Source organism: Carlito syrichta, unplaced genomic scaffold, assembly GCF_000164805.1.
Source record: "Carlito syrichta isolate Samal-C Ts95f unplaced genomic scaffold, Tarsius_syrichta-2.0.1 Scaffold303669, whole genome shotgun sequence".
Classification (NCBI taxonomy): Eukaryota; Metazoa; Chordata; class Mammalia; order Primates; family Tarsiidae; genus Carlito; species Carlito syrichta.
In genome coordinates this window covers 527,262-546,069 of record NW_007247765.1, presented here as the reverse complement: position 1 = coordinate 546,069, position 18,808 = coordinate 527,262, and the positions used below count along the sequence as shown (strand labels likewise).

The 18,808-nt window shown below is 47.4% G+C and overlaps 1 protein-coding gene across 4 annotated transcripts in view; it reads left to right on the top strand.

Annotated features, from left to right (window-relative positions):
* Positions 1-467: 467 nt before the first annotated feature.
* Positions 468-18,808, top strand: part of TRAF3IP2 (TRAF3 interacting protein 2) — a 35,390-nt gene continuing 17,049 nt past the window's right edge. For 2 of the 4 annotated variants that reach the window (XM_008058990.1, XM_008058988.1), the window contains exons 1-4: positions 468-1,278; positions 13,686-13,872; positions 15,104-15,109; positions 17,165-17,319. In XM_008058990.1, coding sequence (XP_008057181.1) covers positions 468-1,278; positions 13,686-13,872; positions 15,104-15,109; positions 17,165-17,319 — 1,159 coding nt within the window. Of the gene's footprint in view, positions 1,279-13,685; positions 13,876-15,103; positions 15,110-17,161; positions 17,320-18,808 lie in introns of all 4 variants that reach the window. The other 2 variants (XM_008058991.1, XM_008058989.1) reach the window with 2 other exon arrangements.

The following is an 18,808-nucleotide window of genomic DNA, read 5'->3' as shown; positions in this document are numbered from 1 at the left end:
CTGCACTCCAGTCTGGGCAACAGAGTGAGACTCCAACTCAAAAAAAAAACACAAAAAACCCTTCATCTGTCTTGGAGGTGATTCCAGGCCAGTGACTGAGGTTTGTTTCATCGTGTATTCTGAACACACACGGAACAGCCCGTGTAATGGTAATGTCTCTTTCCTCAGAACTTGGCAGTGTGTTTGCACCTCTTTCCCCTTGCTGTGAGCGATTTCCACCACAGAATGGGCCAGGCATGTGCCCTGAATGCCTTCCAGACAGAGTATCTCAGTACGCATCCATGCTTTTGCCCAGAGGATAAGTCAACAGTTTCCTGGGGTGGGACACTCTCTCTCTGTCCAAGCGCGTTGTCACACAACTATGGATTTAAACCACATTCAGAGCGAGGTCCCTTACGGCCATGAGGTGGGAACCCAAGGACCTGAGCTGTCTTCTGAGCATGTTTTCTATTGTTCCAGAAGCTAGGATGAGCCGGAGCATTCCTGTGGAGGTTGATGAATCGGAGCCATACCCAGGTCAGCTGCTGAAGGCCACCCCAGAACACTCCCTAGACGGGGGACCAGAACCACCTACTCCAGATGAAGGGAACACGGCACCCGACAGCTTATCGACACCCCAGGCCCGTCACTGCTCCTCCGGGGACTTTTCTCGAGTTCAGCTGCCCCTGGGACTGGTACGCCACCAGCGGCCTGTGTCCCAGCAGGTCACCTGTCTGCACACGACGGTTCTGGAGGAGAGTGAAGACAGCTTCTGCAGGAGACACCCAGATGCCGGCAGAGGTTTCCCCTTGGGCCCCTCTGCAGCTGGGGAGGCTGGACCCGTCGGGGCCTTCCCTACAGAGCCTCGGTTTTCGTTTATGGGAAAACGTGATCAATGGCTGGGATCTCAGCTTTCAGCAGCTTTTCCTGACACTGGCTGTGACTCAAACGAATCAGACCAAAGTTTACCCAATGCCTCAGCAGACTCTCTGGGCAGCAGCCAAGAGACGGGGCCAGGGCCCCAGCCCCCTGGGAACCGGGCAGGCCTGGACCTGCCAACTGTAGACACAGGATATGACTCCCAGCCCCAGGACGTCCTGGGCCTCAGGCAGCTAGAGAGGCCGCTGCCCCTCACCTCCGTGTGTTACCCCTGGGACCTCCCCAGACCCCTCAGGTCCAGGGAGTTCCATCAGCATGAGCCTCTGGGGTACCCAATGTGTGTACAGATGCTGCCTCCCGGCCCTGCCCCACCTGCTCTGTGGAACCACTGTCCCGGAAGCCCAGATCGCCAGGTGCCATGTAAGTGACCCCTACTCCCTTGGACACTCTGGGCTGGGTGACTGAGAAGCCAAGGCCTTGCTCCAAGGCTTTGCACCCTAGACAGGCACACAGTCAGAACGCAGCCAGCACATCTTTTAAGACTTAGTTCAAGCTGGGTAACTGGCTTGTGCCTGTAATCCCAGTCCAAGGTGAGAGGATCGACTGAGCCCAGGAGTTCAGGACCAGCTTGGCAACTTGGTAAGACCTTGTCTCTACAAAAGTAAAAAATTAGCCAGGTGTGCTAACGTATGCATATAATCTCAGCTAATCAGGAGACTGAGGCAGAAGGATCACTTGAGGCCAACAGGTCAAGGCTGCGGTAGCCGTGATGACACCCTGGCACTCCAGCATGGGACAGAGTGAGACTCCAAAAAAAAAAAAGCTGGTCATGCTGGCTCAAGCCTGTGGTTCCAGCTACTTGGGAGGCTGAGGCAGAAGGATCCCCTGAGGCCAGGAGTTTGGGACCAGCCTGAACAACTTGGCGAGATATCATCTCTACAAAAAGTAAAAAAAATTAGCCAGATGTGGTGGTGTGTGCTTATAGCCTCAGATACTCAGGAGGTTGAGGTGGAAGGGTCACCTGAGCCCAGCAGGTGGAGGCTGCAGTGGCCATGATGGTGTCCCTGCCCTCCAGCCTGGGGACCGAGTAAGATCCCAACTCAGAAAAAAACTTAGCTCGTGTCCCTCTGGAAAATCCCAGGCCATACTCCCATCAAGCCCTCTGCCCCTTTGTGCTCTGGCTTTTGGGACACTAGCACCAGCATGGCATCTAGTCATGTGCTGTCTCTGATCTTCCAGGCTTTCCACATGTGGACAGGTTTGCAAGGGGCCTTAAGACCATGCTTCTGGACAACCCCTTCAGGTCCCCTCCCTCTGTGGGAGCTTTTCTATCCTCTCAATAAATCTTGCTTTCCAAAAAAAAAAAAAGACAATGCTTTTTCTTAGCCTAGAGCCTGTCCCTCTCCAGGGACCTTTAAGGACAAAGCAGACTCCTCTGTCTGGGCTAGTTTAACTAGAACCCGCCCAGAGGCAGGGAGATGACCCAATCGGTTTCTAGAAAACATGTTTGTTGTTCTAATTCTTGGGCATATGGGTTCTCCACTTCATGCTTCTTTCCCAGCTTAGACTTGGCAAAGAAAGGGCCTTTAGTGAAAAACAAAACAAAAGACCAGAAGGTGCCGGAGTGTCACTGGACTCCTGGATTCGTGCCATGCCACAGAGGTCAAGTCGCTTCAGGGATTCTGCTGCTTGAGCCCCACTGGAGCCTGCGAGCACCCCTGTACCCACCCCACAATCCCACATTCCAGCCACACCAAGGGCTGGTGGCCCTCCGCTGCTTACACTGGTCCCCAGCTCCACGCACTCACCATACCCTTCTCTCCATTCACAATATTCGTCCTTCACTTGCACTTTGTTTTGAGCCAGGGTCTCACTCTGTTGTCCAGGCTGGAGTGCTGTGGCACGATCATGGCCACGCAGCCTTGACCTCCTGGGTTCAGGATCCTTCCGCCTCAGCCTGTCAGGTAGCTGGGACTACAGGAGCATACCACCCGGCTAATTTTCTGATTTTTCAGAGATGAGCTCTCACTATGTTGCCCAGGCTGGTTTCAAACTCCTAGGCTCAAGCGATCCTCTTGCCTCAGCCTTCCAGAATGCTAGGGTAGCAAGCATGAGCCCCCATGCCCGGCCCATCATTTTATTTTAACTATTGAGATCGAATTTACATACTGTGATGTATACTCTTTGCCCATTTTAAGTGTATAAGTCAATTAATCTTAGTGAGTTACAGAGTTTTACAACTACCATCTTATCCCTCCTTGAAGATTTAGCTCAGGCGTTCCTCTCCTTCAGGCCCTCTGGCCCCTCGTGCCCCGGCTCTGTTGGGACCCTCACACCATCGTGGGGTCTAATTACGCGCTCATCTCCCTGCTTTCCAGACTGTAAGCTTTTACACATCAGCAAGGGTGTGCTCTCCCTCCATAATATCCAGCATTTACCAAGTGCTGGCACATACTAGACTCATAAGACACTACTCAGAATGAATGCATAATGTGTATCCACGCAGAAAAGTTCTCTGAAAATGATAACGTCTTAGCTTGAGGTGATGTTCTATCACCATTCTTAATGTTAAATCTCTGCTGAGGCCACTGAAAATAACCTTAGGGTCTTACAGATGGAACACGGGGCTGGGAGATGTGATATTTCTCTTAGCAAATAAACACCGAACAAAAAGTAAGTCAAATAGTGCAGGAGGAGTCTGATCAAAGGCCTGATGTCCAGCTTTAAAGAAATTATAGAAATGATCACAAATGCTGGACTCAACCATACTTATATATTGGTACATGTGTATTCAGTATAAAGCTTCCTAAAGTGAGTGAAGCAATACTGTCATTTGTACTTAAAGGGGAAAAGAGAGATCAGGAGGCTGAGGTGGGAGGATCACTTGAGCCCTGGAGCTGGAGGCTGCAATGAACTATGATCATACCACTACATTCCATCTTAGGGAAGGTCGGAGGAGAGGGAGAGGGAGGAGAGAGAGGAGAGAAAGACAGAGGAGGCAGGGGAATGAAACTTCGAAGATGCTTGGAAGAGACAGGCAAGAATGAGTGTGAGTCCAGGGATGAGGCCAGGAGCTGGTGGAGCGGCAGCTTAGGGAGAATGGGCTGGGGGTGGGGAAGAAGCTCCCGGACTTAAAACTGGAACCCTGAGTGTTGGATGCTGGGAAATCACAGACTGGGAGGCTTGGGAGCCCACTGAATGCCCGGTGAGAGGATGGGGGCCGTGTGCTCTGTAAGTTGGAACCACAGAGCAGGATGCTAGCAAGGCCAGGCCTGGGCTTCTCCTTGACTTCCAGGTTAACAAGCAGTTCTTCAAGAGAATAAGACCATCAACTACTTTGTAACATTCTACTATCTCTTTTAATTTTTTTTTTGAGTCAGAGTCTTGCTCTGTCGCTCAGGCTGGAGTGCAGTGGTACAATCATAGCTCACTGCCACCTTGAACTCCCGGACTCAAGTGATCCTCCCACCTCAGCCTCCCAAAGTACTGGGACTACAGGTGTGCACCATCGCTTTACAGGTGTGCACCGGCTAAACTTTATTTTTTATCTTTGTGGAGACAGGGTCTCGCTATGTTGTTCAGGTTGGTCTTGAACTTCTGGCCTTAAGCAATCCTTCCAACTTGGCTTCCCAAAATGCTGGGATTACAGGCATGAGCCACCATGCCAGGGCATCTACTATCTGCATTTAAAGATAATTTTTCTGAGCATAACAGTAATATTTGGTCACTCCCCCAAATTTAAATATGCCTAAAAGTCCAAAAAATGAAATTTAAAGTATATATCTTTTCACCACCCAAATATAATTCCTTATTAGAGTTTTGATATACTTACTTCTGTTTTTTTCTTTGCATATATATGTAATGTAAAATTAAAATAACTTCCAGTGGCATTGAGTGTACTTCCAGCATTATTTAAAATGCTGCATTGAGCTGGGTACGGTGGCTCACGCCTGTAATCCCAGCACTTTGCCTTAGCCCCAGGGGTTCAAGACCAGCCTGGGCAAATTGACAAAACCTCGTCTCCACAATAAATCAAAAAATTAGCCAGGTTTGGTGGTGTGTAGTCCCAGCTACTCAGGAGGCTGAAACTGAAGGATCTCCTGAACCCAGGAGTTTGAGGCTATGGTAAGCTATGATTGTGCCACTGCACTCTAGCCTGGGCAGCAGAGTGAGACTCCAACTAAAAAAAAAAAAGAAATGCCGTGTTGTATTTTATCAGACAGATCTAACAAATTGTTATTAACCTATTCTTTATTGTTAGACATTTTAAATAGTTTCCAGTTTTCTGATTCAATATACAATGCTATGAAAACATTATAGGCAGGGGCTTACTCTGTCACCTAGACTGGAGTTCAGTGGCATGATCATAGCTCACTGTAGCCTCCAACTCCTAGGCTCAAGCGATCCTCCAGCCTCAGCCTCCCCAGTAGCTGGGACTACAGGCACAAGCCGTTACGCCAGGCTAATTTTTAAATTTTTTTATAGTGACGTGGTCTTGCTGTGTTGCCCAGGCTTATAGCTTTTACCTGCGCTTCTGATTAATTTCTAGGATTAATATGCAGAAATGTGAATACCTAATTACTTTGTGACAGTCCCAAGTCATTGCCTTTGCATACAAACAGGAGAAAGCTTCATGGTGATAGACAAAAAAGGAACAATTTAATATTATAATAAGGGTCCCAGGAAGATCTTCCCACTGGAAAATACCCTTCCTGTTGTTGAAGCTTGACATGGTGCCATTAGCAATCCAGTCTTTGACTCCCCTTGGAGCAGGTGGCTTTAAGAGACCGACAGGTCAGGCACAGTGGCTCAAGCCTGTAATCCTAGCACTTTGGGAGGCTGAGGTAAGAGGATTGCCTGAGCCCAGGGGTTCAAGACCAGCCTAGGCAACTTGGCAAGACCTCATCTCTACAATAAATCAAAAACTTAGCCGGCCATGGTAGTATGCGCCTGTAGTTCCAGCTACTTTGGAAGGCTGACGCAGAAGGATCGCCTGAGCCTAGCAGGTCGAGGCTGCGGTGGCCGTGAGCATGCCACTGCACTCCAGCCTGGGCCACAGAGTGAGACGCCAATTCAAAAAAGAGACCAACAAACACTTTTTGTGTCTCTTGCTCCAGGCCCTGGTTTCATTCTTCTTCATTCTTCGGTTCACCTTCCCCTTGCTCTCTGTCTTATTTCCTTCTATGGTGGGGGGGAGGTTTCTGGAACCCAGGAGTGAAGAGAGGCCTTGGAGGGGTTGGGAGGCCTTCCCAGAAGGCAGACCAGCAGCCAGTATGTAAGCCAAACCAGCCTCAGCATCACTAGATGTAAGAAGTGCAAAATTGTGAATGATGCCTTTTCTTTAATTGGGTGTGCAAAAATTAAAACCCTGGACAATAGCTCATGCTGGTGGGATTAGAGGAAAATGGCCTCTGCTCACTCTTGGGAGGCGTGTGATAGGCACAGTCTTCTGGAAGGTAATTCCACTGTTTATCAAAATTGTGTATGTGTTTCCTCTGGCCCTGAGTCTCATGTGCAGGAATCTACCCTGTGGAAACCAACAAACATATAAAGACACATGAGTGAGGATGTTTATTAAAGCATCATTGCATTAGAGTAAAAATGAGGATGACAGTGCCCATCATTCAAACGTTCAACAAGTAATGTGTAATTTATTTATACAGTGAATTGCAGGCCCATGTTGCACTGAATAAAATACACATTCTGACATAACAAAGATGAAGGAGAAAGGCCAGACATGGTGGATCATGCCTGAATATTAGCACTTTGGGAGGCTGAGGGGAGAAGATTGTTTGAGTTCAGAAGTTCAAGACCAGCCAAACCTCTTCTCTAAAAAAAAAAAAAAAAAAGAAAAAAAAAAGAAAGAAAAGAAAAAATTATTAAATTGAAAAGCAAGAGATGCAGTGTTGATCCCATATGTATTTATGTTTATATATACATGTTAAAAAGCCTAGAAGGATGGTCTCAACTGTTAACAGTGATCAAGGGGATGGGGGGGCACAAGGAGACAGGGATATTTTCCTTCTAACTTTATATATTTTTGTTAATTTTTTTTTACAGCAAACAGGTATTATTTCTATAATTAAAAAGAAGGGCCAGGAGTGGGTGGCTTATGCCAGTAATCCCAGCATTTTGGGAGGCTGAGGCAGGAGGATCACTTGAGCCCAGGACTTCAAGACCAGCCTGGGCAACATAGTGAGACCTCATCTCTACAAAAAAAAAACAAAAAAGCCAGGACATGGTGGCACATGCCTATAGTCCTGACTACTTGAGGGGCTGAAGTGGGAGGATCACCTGAACCCAGCAGGTTGAGGCTGCGGTGAGCTGTGATTATGCCACTGCACTCAGTCTGGGTGACAGACTGAGATCCCAACTCCAAAAAAAAAAGAAAGGTAAAAGTCAAAAAGAACAAAGCCAAGAGATGAGCATGCCGAAGGCGCCCTCACCCTCATCACCCTGCCAGCTCTGGCCTGCTCCCCATAGCTTGCCATCATGGGGAGAGGACCAGAGCTGCCTAGCACGGTGACTTTTCTGCAAGGCTTTTCTGCAAGGCGCTGCTGCCCCAGAATATTCATGAGCCCTCAGGCGGCAGTGACTCCCATGAAGGCCACTGTGAGGATTAAATGAGACGATGTATTAAAGGCACCGCCAAGCGGCCAGCTGGCAGTGAGCCCTGAGACTCACAGTTCTGGCTATTATGGTTATTATGTAAATGGATCCCACAGCCCCGTCCTGAGTGCCAGATCCCTCTCCCCAGCACAGGTGTTAAGCATGCCGGCAGGTGTGCGGACGCTCAGGGTCATGTCAGGGCCAGAACTGTGCTTCATTGCACTTCAGGAGAGCGGGTTACCCGCGGCTACGTGGGCGGTGGGAAGTCGTGGCTCTGTGGCTCTCCTCAGCCTTAGAAGTATCCCTTCCTTCCCTGTTAATGAATATATAAAGAAATAACAATCGCCATGCAAATGGCATAGCTAAGCTGTGCCAAGTTAAAGCAAAAATGGTTACCAGTCACTCCTTTCATGTACAAAAAAAAAGGTTTTCGGAGCAAGTGAAAATGACAAAGTGAAGAAGGCTGTGTTTTCTCCTTACCCTCCAGAGGAGTCAGTCCCCACCCATATCCTCTCCCTGAAGGTCACCAGGGTGGAGTTCACGGCTGTGCAATCAAAGGCAACCTCTGATGCAAATATATTGGGAGGAAAGACAGCATTGAGTCTAGAGAGTTCTCGTTTTATTATAAAATTCCTGCTTTCTCTACCAAGGAGACTGTATAAAATAAAACCATGGGTACATGCCACAATTGCTCCTGTGGGCCAAAAAAATAAAAAATAAAAGAGTATTTGTATGCTAAGATGCGTGCCCAATTAAAGCAAGGAAAAAATAAACCAGATGGAAGAAATGATCAAGAAGGAGTCGCCTTTCAGGAATCACAGCTGCTCACAGCTGCAGGCATTCCTGTGACAGTTGATGTTGGCCATTTTGTTTCCTGGCTAAACTGATTGCATGATATCATGGTGCTTTTTGATGACTTGAAAAATCAGATTTTATTTTCTCTCTCATAAACTCTTTTAATACCATTCTTAATAAGGAAGAAAAATGTTGCATGCTTTGACTGATGCATGGAAAACCTCACTTAGGATTTGGTTTACGAATTCCAAGTGGTAAAAGCTCAGTAACAGGAAGACCGTGTGTACCCAGGCCAAGAGGCTCACAGCTTGACTCAGGGCTGTGCACGGCTTTCGTTCTTGTTTTGTGATTAACACTGCCTGGGAACTGAGGCGTTGCCATGCTAACAAATCATCTGTCTGTCACATCACCCACCTTCCATCTCCTACGGAAGAAGCTCTCTTGATGGAATTGTAGGCACCAGGGGCAAGTCCGCAGGGAAGCTATTTCTGAGCAGGGATTCTTAAGTAGGTAGCTGCCGACTCAGATGCCACCTCCTCTCGCAATGCTAACTCGAGTGGGTTTGTGTTTAAAAACAGACACCCACAGACACACAGACTTCCTCTCTTTTTCTCCCCATTTATTTTGAGCTACTGGAGGGAACTGTATCCTATTTAACTTTGTTCACCAAGTGCCTAGGCACGAAGGCTTAATGAATGTTTGTTCAGTGAAAGAAAGAAATCTCTACTTCCTGGGGAAAGATTGATCCCTAATCATGACTAGAGTCTTCGTGATGGTGAACCTTGGAAAGGACATCTCAAATTGTCTGGGAGGGAAGGAGAGGAGGGATGTCCACGAAACAGTCTATCCACTCATGTATCAATTTATTCAACAAATATTTGCCAGGTCATTGGCCTGGCACTGGGTGCACAACCGTGAATATGACACACGGGGTCCTTGTCTCCATGGAGTTCACAGTCCACAGGAGAGACAGATATGAAGTAGAAATCAGCCAACTAAATGACAAGTTGTAAGTGTGGTGAGGGAAGCAACTGGGTGTTGGAAGAGTGTAAAAGACCAGGTGGCCAGAGAATGTCTCTTGGAGCAGACATCCCAGCTGAAGCCGAAAGGAAGAGATGTGAAGGAGCAAGGAACTTGGTGTCCTTAGAGAATGTGCTAGAAGCCAAAGGATGCAAGGACCATGGCGGGAAATTTGGATTTTATTCCAAGTTAGCCTCCCTCTTCAGGAAAACAGAAACTGAACTTTCTCATCCTGAATGAGTAACCTAGACAAGTACTGACCTGGCACGTAGTTAGTGATCAGTAAATGCCATCCATTATTATACTCACATATAGTACCCAACTAAACTAGCAAGCTGTGGCTGTAATCATGGAACATAGTAACAGAATGCTTCAAACTTGAGAACAAAAAGATACTCATTTACCTGACCAACATCGTTTTCATTTAGCTTTTCCATACAGCTAGTCAAAGACCCCTTACAAAAGGGAAAGCTTCCTTTGTATGGATCCTCTGATACTCAGTATTCCTTTGTTGTAAAACAATGAGAGAACAGCATGGGGGACCATGTCACCAGGACCTTCCTTTTAAAAGTGGAAGAGCTGGATCATTTTCATCTGCTCACATAAACCAGCATAACTTTCTTTGCCACAGGTGGCCATTTCAGAAATGAAACTTACAGCTAATCAGACACTTAGCCACATGCCTTGGTGATTTTAATGATACGATTTGTTGCTATGAGACAGAAACATGTTGTGCGGAAAATAATCTGTTAGAAATCATATGACCTTGATTCAAAAGCTTTTGATTAACAGCACCAACATCCGCTTTCTGGAGGAAAAAAAAAAAGACCCTCTGATTAGAGCTTGGTTGTCCTTTTAAAGCAAATAAAACGTTCTTAGTCACTCATTAATGGGTGTGGGAAGCAAAATGGTCTCAAACATTAAAAACATCTTTTGAGTTACCTTCAGCTCTTCCCTCATGGACGCTTTCAAGGCCATGGGCAAAGTTTCTCCTCTTTTTCCTTGTCTTTTCCCTTCCTGTTCTGGGGAGGGGCATCGCTGATAAAAACCCCCAGGAAGGAAGGACACATTCCAGGGTAACTGCACCCCAGGGAACAGTGTGTACAGGCCCCTCCCCCTGCCACACCTCTCTATCTATGTGTGTGGGAAGGTGGCTTTGTAACGCTTCAGTTTCATCTGTCCATTTACAGGCCATCCCCTGGGTGCCAGGACTGTGTTTACAGACATGGTGGCAAACGGACATGGTCCATGCCTCCATGGAGCTTCTGTTCTGGTAGAGAAGGTAGGCAGGAAGCTGATGGGCAAAACCGTGCTTCCTCACACACACCCATGGCAAGAGCTACAAAGGCAGGGATGAGATGGCGACTTGGGGGAGGCCGGCCATCTCGAACAAGGGATATTTGTGTCGAGTCCCAGATGGCAAGAAGTCAATCTGTGAAGGTCCGGGACAAAAGTGTTCTGGGCTCAGAGGGTGGCAGACTCAGGTCCCCAAAAAAGAGGACAAGCCTGGGGTGTTGATGAAGCTGGAGCTTGGGGAGCAGGTGAGGTCGCAGTAGAAGACAGGACCAGAAAGGCAGGACCTGAGCCCAGCAGGTCGAGGCAGCAGTGGCTGTGATAATGCCACTTCACTCCAGCCTGGGCAACAGAATGCGACTCTGATGCCGAGTTTTCAGTGTGGGGGCTGGGAGGGTTGTCTCTGGGAGGTGGTGTCTACAGCTGGGTTTGTAGATGGTCCCCTCCAGCCTGGGGACTTGATAGCCCCTTTGTCGTTTTCTAGCTGAGAAAAAGACGCAGGAGTAAAGACTGCCCTGGCGCCCTGGAACTCCAGCTGGTGATTTGGGCCCCTGGATCTACCCCGCAGGCCCTGAGAGGCAAGGCCCGCATGGTCCACAGCTCATCCTAGACCAGGCATGTCCAGCCCACAGCCCGCGGGGCCCAGGAGAGCTAGTCATTCGGCCCTACACAGTCTTTTAACATCATGTGTCTTTTAGTGATTTTCATCATGACCCACACGTAGTTCCATTTTTGAAGTTCACAAGCCCACCTTATTCATGACATCACTTTTCAGCAGCACATACATCTGGGAGCAGCTGTTTTCAATTATGAAGCGCAAAGAGAGAAAAATCCAAACAAACATTTCTGATGAGCACCTAGAGAACTCACTAAGAATTGCGACCACTTCCATCCAACCAGACATGGATAGATTAGTTTTACAAAAACAAGGTCAAATTCCCCACTGGTTTTATATTGTTCTCATTTTTCTAAACTTTACAATAAAAATATAAAAGTAAAAGAATAGTAAAAGAATTTTAAAAGAGTATATATTCTGTATATGCACTAATTATCTTATGTAATTTATGTGCAACCCAAGACAATTCCTCTCTGTTCGATGCGTCCCAGGGAAACCAAGAGGTTAGACACCCTGTCCTAGACCATAGGGGACTCTGTGGTTCTGTCTCCCTCTTCTTAGAGCAGCTCCCCAAGTCTCAGTCTCCTCTGCCAGCCAGGTGCTGGAATAGACCCAAGCGATCCCTGCCTTCTCCTCCCCTTCGTTAAGACACAACTGCCTGTCATGAACAGCCTTGAGCACAGCAGGGCAAGCAGCACGGGTCCTGCAGGAGACAGCATGGGTTGGAAGGACGTGGCCAGTTTTGCCAGAGGAAGCCTGACAGGAAGGACCTAGCTGGGGTCATGGGTCAGAGCAGACAATAGCTTGAGTTCAGGGCATCTGACCAGGCTTGAGAGACTGGCTTGGGCACACTGCCAGGGTCACCAGCCAAGTTTCCTGAGTCCAGGCAGCGAGGACCCAGGGGCGGCCACACCAGGGAGTGTGCACGTGAGGCCTCTTCTATTCTGCACTTGAGACCATCGTTTCCCTGAACACGCCCTTGAAAGCTGGCTTCTGCCTGCTCCCCAGGCTATGGACACAAGCTCATCCACCTTCTGTTCCAGCCCACCTTACCCGGGACTTTCTTGCTTACTTGCCAGTTTGATTTTATTGTACATCTGTGTGTATGTCCCACCTACACAGCAAGCAGAATGGATTAGTCCTTTTGTAGTCAGAAAAAGAATCAAGACCAATACATGTCTTTGGTTTTTGGGGGTTTTTTTAGTTGGAGTCTCACCCTGTCACCCAGGCTGGAGTGCTGTGGCATACTCACGGCTACCCTAGCATTGACTTATTGGGCTCCAGCAATCCCTCTGCCTCAGCCTTCCAAGTAGACGGAACTACAGGCGCGCGCTACCACGCCCGGCTCATTTTTGATTTATTGTAGAGATGAGGTCTCGCCAAGTTGCCCAGGCCAGTCTCGAACCATAGACTCAGGCAATCCACTCTCTTCGACTTCCCAAAGTGCTGGGATTACAGGCTGAGCCACTGAGCCTGGCCCATGTTTTTTGTTTTTGTTATTGTTTTTAAAAAACTTGGTTGTCTCTTGTCTGAACAAGCTGCGCCTCCTGGCTCATCCTTCCTCCGTGGGCAGGGGTGGCTGTGTGTTGATCACTGGGAGGCATCGGTGGTTCGCTCCACAGGGCTACCTATGGGGCTCTCTCCAGTTCCTGTGCCTCTAAGATTTCCCAATGCCTTAGCCTGGTCAGGCCTGGACCACGCCCTCAGCACCCTCCTGGGCTCCCCGCTTCTCTCCTCTGGCCTCAGTCCCATCCTTTCACCAGGTCGTGCAGGGTGCCTTTCCTGCTGGGGACCCTTCTGCTTCCAGGCCTGGCTGGGACCCGCTTTCTCCCAGGTCACACATTCACATGTGACTGCCAGCCCTGGCTTTGTTCCGAGCCCTGTGCACCTCAAGCCAACTTGGCTCCAGGTGCACGTGGGCTCTAGCAGGAGAGAACCAAGGAGGCTGGAGGGTGTTGTCCATCGGTTGAGTCGGGTCTTCATTCCTGTACCTCTTCCAAGAGGGCATGGGGTGTGCGTGCATGCGTGCATGTGTGTGTGTGTCTGTGAGAGAGAGAGAGAGAGAAAGGTGAGAGGCGTGATTCCATCTCTGCCGTAGGAGTAATTTCTCCTGGCCTTGGGTTCTGGATACTTGGGGAATGGTGGTGGGAACGCTGGTTTGAGAGAGGTTCTTCATGGCTGGATCATCCTGAGTATCTTATTAAAATAGGAGCCTGTATAGAGTTGTTTTTTTGGTGGTGGTTGTTTACGTTTTTTGTGCTTTCCAATGAGAATGTCAAACTTGTGATCTCACAATGTTTTTATTTTTTTTTTAAAGTGAATTGATTTTATAAAAACTACCACGTAAGAAAAAAATATGGCAGACATCACAGAGGTGCTGCCAGAGACGGGGCCCCTTGGGGGTATCAAGACAAACATCTGCTCTGAGCTGCCCTCTCCTTTCAAAGGAGCTGCAGCTGAACTTCCCTGCTCTCTTTGTTGTATTGACTCGCAGACGGCCATGACTACCTTCAAGCCGCCCACCAGCAAGTGGTCCAGCCGGCCCCGTCGGGGCAGCCCCTACCTGGAGCCAGCGCGAGAGGCCTGCACTCTGTGCAGAGGGTTATTCTCAAGTATCCAAGCCCCTGGGACCAAGAAGAGAAGCCTGCACAAAGATCCTGCTCCTTTGCAGGGTATCCAAGGTATCCTTAAGTATGACAAGGCCAACCTTCAGACATTTTTCGCATGGGAAAGAATAATGTCGGCTGGGTGCAGTGGTTTACAACTGTAAATTGAGCACTTGGGAGGTTGAAGTGGGAGGACTGCTTGAGCCCAGGAATTCAAGACAAGCCTGGGCAACATAGCGAGACCTCATCTCTACAAACAAATTTTAAAATTAGCTGGGTGTGGTGGCTCGTGCCTGTAGTCCCAACTACTTGGGAGGCTGAGGCATAAGAATCACTTGAGCCCAGGAGGTTGAGCCTGCGGTGAGCCGTGATGGTGCCACTGCCCTCCAGCCTGGGTGACAGAGTTAGATTTAGACTCAGAAAAAAAAGAAATACAGAAAGTGGTAATTTGCTCAAAAATTTTATAGAAAGAAAAAAACTCCACAGACAGGCACATACTTGCTTTCCCTCTTACTCTAAAAAGCCCACACAGCCTTGTATTTTCTGTCCAGATTTCTTATTTTCCTAAAATAAAAATCCATGAAGTTTAAATAATGGGATTAAGTAAAATGTAATTTTACAGCAGGAAAAGTACTCTTACAGAAGAAATTTCTAAAATTTCAAGAAAACAGACAAAATGTAAGCATCTTTATAAGTTTGAAGTTGAGTAGGGAAAGGAATAATAATCTTTAAAATAAACTTTTATTTGAAACAATTTTAGATTTACAGAAGAGTTGCAAAGATAATACAGAGTAATTGGCTTTCTACCATCAGTTTGAGCCTGCTGTGGTCTCCTGGATTTATTTTATCATTTTGGGGTAATGAAAAATAAGTTTAGGTAAAGAAGCCAATTCTCCTCTTACTGATAATTTGAAAGAAAACAAATACAGAAAGTTTACTCTGCCATTAATATTATATTGTGTATATTATAAAAATATTATATATTAATATTATATAGTTTTTATATGGAAGTTTTTGAATATTATTAAGGCCTTAACTTTTTTTTTTTTTCGAGTCAGGGTCTCACTCTGTCACCCAGTCTGGATGGCTGTGACATGATCGCAGCTCATTGTAGTCTCAACCTCCTGGGCTTAGGCGATCCTTCCTCCTTTGCCTCCCCAGTAGCTGGGACTACAGGCACACGCCATGAAGTCTGGCTAATTTTTATATTTTTTGTAGAGACAAAGTCTTGCTATAGAGACTGGCTTCCAACTCTTGGACTCAAGTGATCCTCCCACCTTGGCCTCCCAAAGTACTGGGATTACAGGCATGAGCCACTGTGCTCAATCAGCAATCATCTTTTATAACAACTAAACAGCTTTTGGTATGAAATAATTTAATGAAAAAGAATATGGAACTGGATCCCCCATTAGATGCAAATGTATTTTATAGAAGTTATTTTCTTGGCTGAGCTCACACCTTTAATCCCAGCACTTTGGGAGGACAAGGCGGGAGAATGACTTGAGTCTAGAAATTCGAAACCAACCTGAGCACCATAGTAAATCCCTGCCTGCACAAAAAAATTTTTTAATTTGTCAGGTATGGCACACCTGTAGTCCCAGCTACCAGGGAAGCAGAAGCAGGAGGATCATCTGAGCCCAGGAGTTGGAGGCTGCAGTGAGCTGTGATTGCACCACTGCACTCCTGCCTGGGCAATAGAATGAGATGCTGTCGCTAAAATAAAAATAATAATAATAATTTTCAAAAGTATTTTTTCTATATTAATAGAAATATTTTTAAAAACCTTAAACATTTATAGTTTAAAACTATAGTAGAGTTGGGATTCCATGTAATTTGATTTTTAAATCCTGTTACATACAACTTTTGGAAATTCTGATCACTCTTTTGGGTAAAAATAAGAAAAGCATAAATAACAATCTACAAATACTGGGCCCAAACATATCGATTTTGTAGTCAAAACATTTTTAAATGTATAATATGATGCGATGTCAAACATACAACCAACTAACAACATCGCTATACTCTCTACCCAGATTTGTAAAATGTTACCGTATTGCCACATTGGCTTTGGAGTCTTATTTTAAGAAATAAAACATTATAGATTTATTTTCAGTCCCCCTACCAGATAGCCCTCAGTTACAGAAAACAGGAATGATGTAGCTAGGTTCAGCAGAGGGGATTTAAGAGAGGGAACACTGAGGGAGGTTGGAGGACAGAGCTCAAGGCTGGGCCCTGGGGGAGGTCCCAGAGCAACACCACAACGAACAGGCCCACCAGGGAGCTGGTCTCCCCCGGGGACCAGGGGCTAGAGAACCAGAAAGCAGCACTGGAGTAAGGTCTATAGCTGGTGGGGCTGTTCTGGGTCTGCTGGATACACACTGGCCAAAAGTGGCTGGTCACACCCTGCTCCTGGTGCTTGTGAAGCTGGGAAAGGCTTGAGGTTGCTATCCAGGAAAGCCTGCACTCACAGACACCACAGGAGCAGCAGGAACATGGCCACCCATTTGTCCTGCCTTCTCAGTGTCATCTCAGCAGAATGCTCACGTGAATACTGGCAGCCAAGGACCTCATATCCTGTGGTGGAAACTTCTTTAAAGGGTCTTCAAAATCAGATTCCGGGCACGACGGCTCACACCTGTAATCCCAGCACTTTGGGAGGCCAAGGTGGGAGGATCGCTTGAGCCCAGGATCTGACTGGGCAACATAGCAAGACTTTGTCTCTACAAAAAATCAAAAAATTAGCCAGGCATGGTGGCACGCACCTATAGTCCCTGCTACTTGGGACGCTGAAGTGGAAGGATCGCCTGAGCCCAGGAGGCTGAGGCTGCGGTGGGCAGTGATGGTGCCACTGCACTGCAGCCTGGGTGACAGAGGGAGACTTCAACTCAAAAAAAAAAAAGAAAATCAGATTCCCTTTCATATGTCAACAACATAAATACTTCTAAACCTGCATGGCCCGTTTTGATACATAATTAACTGGTATCTATGATGAGTTGAAAGTCACTTCCTTTTTTCTGCATGCCTACACATCAGCCCTCTGTGTCACCTGTCACACTACTTTGTTTTTCTGGTGACCTTGTCTGCCCCGTGCATGAGACTTATTTTTCCAATTAGACGACTCTTGAATGGAGAAATCAGACCCTGCCTCCCTCCAGTGACCCCAGCACAGGCCTCACATGTGGTCGCCAGCTGAACCGCCTCCCGCCTGCAACTCCACGGAGCGTGCTCTCCGTTCTGTCTCAGATAAGAAATGGAGGCAGAGGCTGGAGCATTCATGGTGCCTTCCCAGGGTTCGCCAAGGCCCTCTGTCCCTCGCGGTTTGCCCTTGTGAGAAATGGAAATGGACGGTGACTGTATTCCTTTCCAGGGATCAGCGGCAGGACCAGCTACCTCCCAGAGCCGGAGCCCCTGGGCAGTCCTGGAAGGGTCCCCAGGCTGTGTCCCCAGTTGCTGTACCCAGACCCCCTAGTCACCCTGCAGCCAGAGGAACTCTGAAAACAAGCAACTTGCCCGAGGAACTGCGTAAGTTCTTGGCAGTGGTGTTTCCTCCTCCTCGACAGGACTTGTGTGTTGTGAGTGCCTGATGACAGCTCCCCCATGGTCTCAGATATTTCTCACTGGGGAAGAAAATGTATCTTTTTTTTTTTTTTGCTTTTTACTTAAAAAGTAACCCGCATGTTATACGGATGCGGGTGATGCCGACACCACCAGCGATGCTCACCAACTGCCCACCTCCAGACTTCCTTAAACACATGCTCCAAAAACAAACAGCTCCAGTGCTCCTGAGTGGGCCTGTCACTGGGTGGACTGATTGGACAGTCATGTGGTATTGGACAGGGACCTAGCGTCTCCCTATAAATTAGCAGCAGCCATCAAGAACGAGGTCATTTCCTGGAGGAATGAGCAATCTTGTTTGGAAAAAACGGTCTCATTCTCCACGCTGCTTCACAACCAAATGCAAACTAAGCCTTTTAGTTAAAGAAACATTCGACTAAGCGTCAGGTGATGATTTTTTTTCCACATCTTGCTGCCAGAATCAGAAACATTGAAAATATCACCAAAACGTTCTCATATGAAGGTCAGGGTGGTAAGCTCCAGGAATCTTAAGAAAACAGCCACTACTTGTGAAATTATTCTCTGTTGTGCTTGCTGGAGAAGCTCAGGTGATTTTTTTTTTTTTGAGTCGGAGTCTCACTCTGTCACCCAGGCTGGATTGCAGTGGCATGCTCATGGCCACCGCAGCCTCGACCTACTGGGCTCCAGCGATCCTTCTTCCTCAGCTTTCCAAGTAGGCAGAACTACAGGTGCGCACCACCACACCCAGCTAATTTTTTGATTTATTGTAGAGACGAGGTCTCGCCATGTTGCCCAGGCTGGTCTCAAACCCCTGGACTCAGGCAGTCCTTTCGCCTCCGCCTCCCAAAGTGCTGGGATTACAGGCATGAGTCACTGCACCCGACCAGCTCAGGTGATTCTCATATGCCTTTCTAAATCTGGAAACCTCTTTGAACCCAACTTGAAGTCCTTTGCCTGTTGGAATTTCTTTTAGAAGAGATATGTGCTCTTTAACCATTGACAACTCTGAAAGATTTATACAACAATGATCCATTGCTGTTTTCATTCAAAATTTTTTAATTTTATTTTTTTAATTTATTGTAGAGATGAGGTCTTGCCAAGTTGTCCAGGCTGGTACTGAACCCCTGGGCTCAGACAGTCCTCTCGCTTCTGCCTCCCAAAGTGCTGGAATTGGCATGAGCCAACATACCTGGTCTATTTTTATTTTTGAATCAAAGTCTCACTTTGTTGCCCCAGCTGGAGTGCAGTGACACAATCATGGCTCACCACAACCTCGATCTGTTGGGTTCAAGCGATCCTTCTGCCTCAGCCTCCCGAGTAGCTGGAACTACAGGAGCATGCCACCATTACAAGCCAATCTCATTCAAAAATTTTTATTTCTGAGCCAGGCTCGGTGGCTCAGCCTGTAATCCCGCGCCTTTGGGAGGCTGAGGTG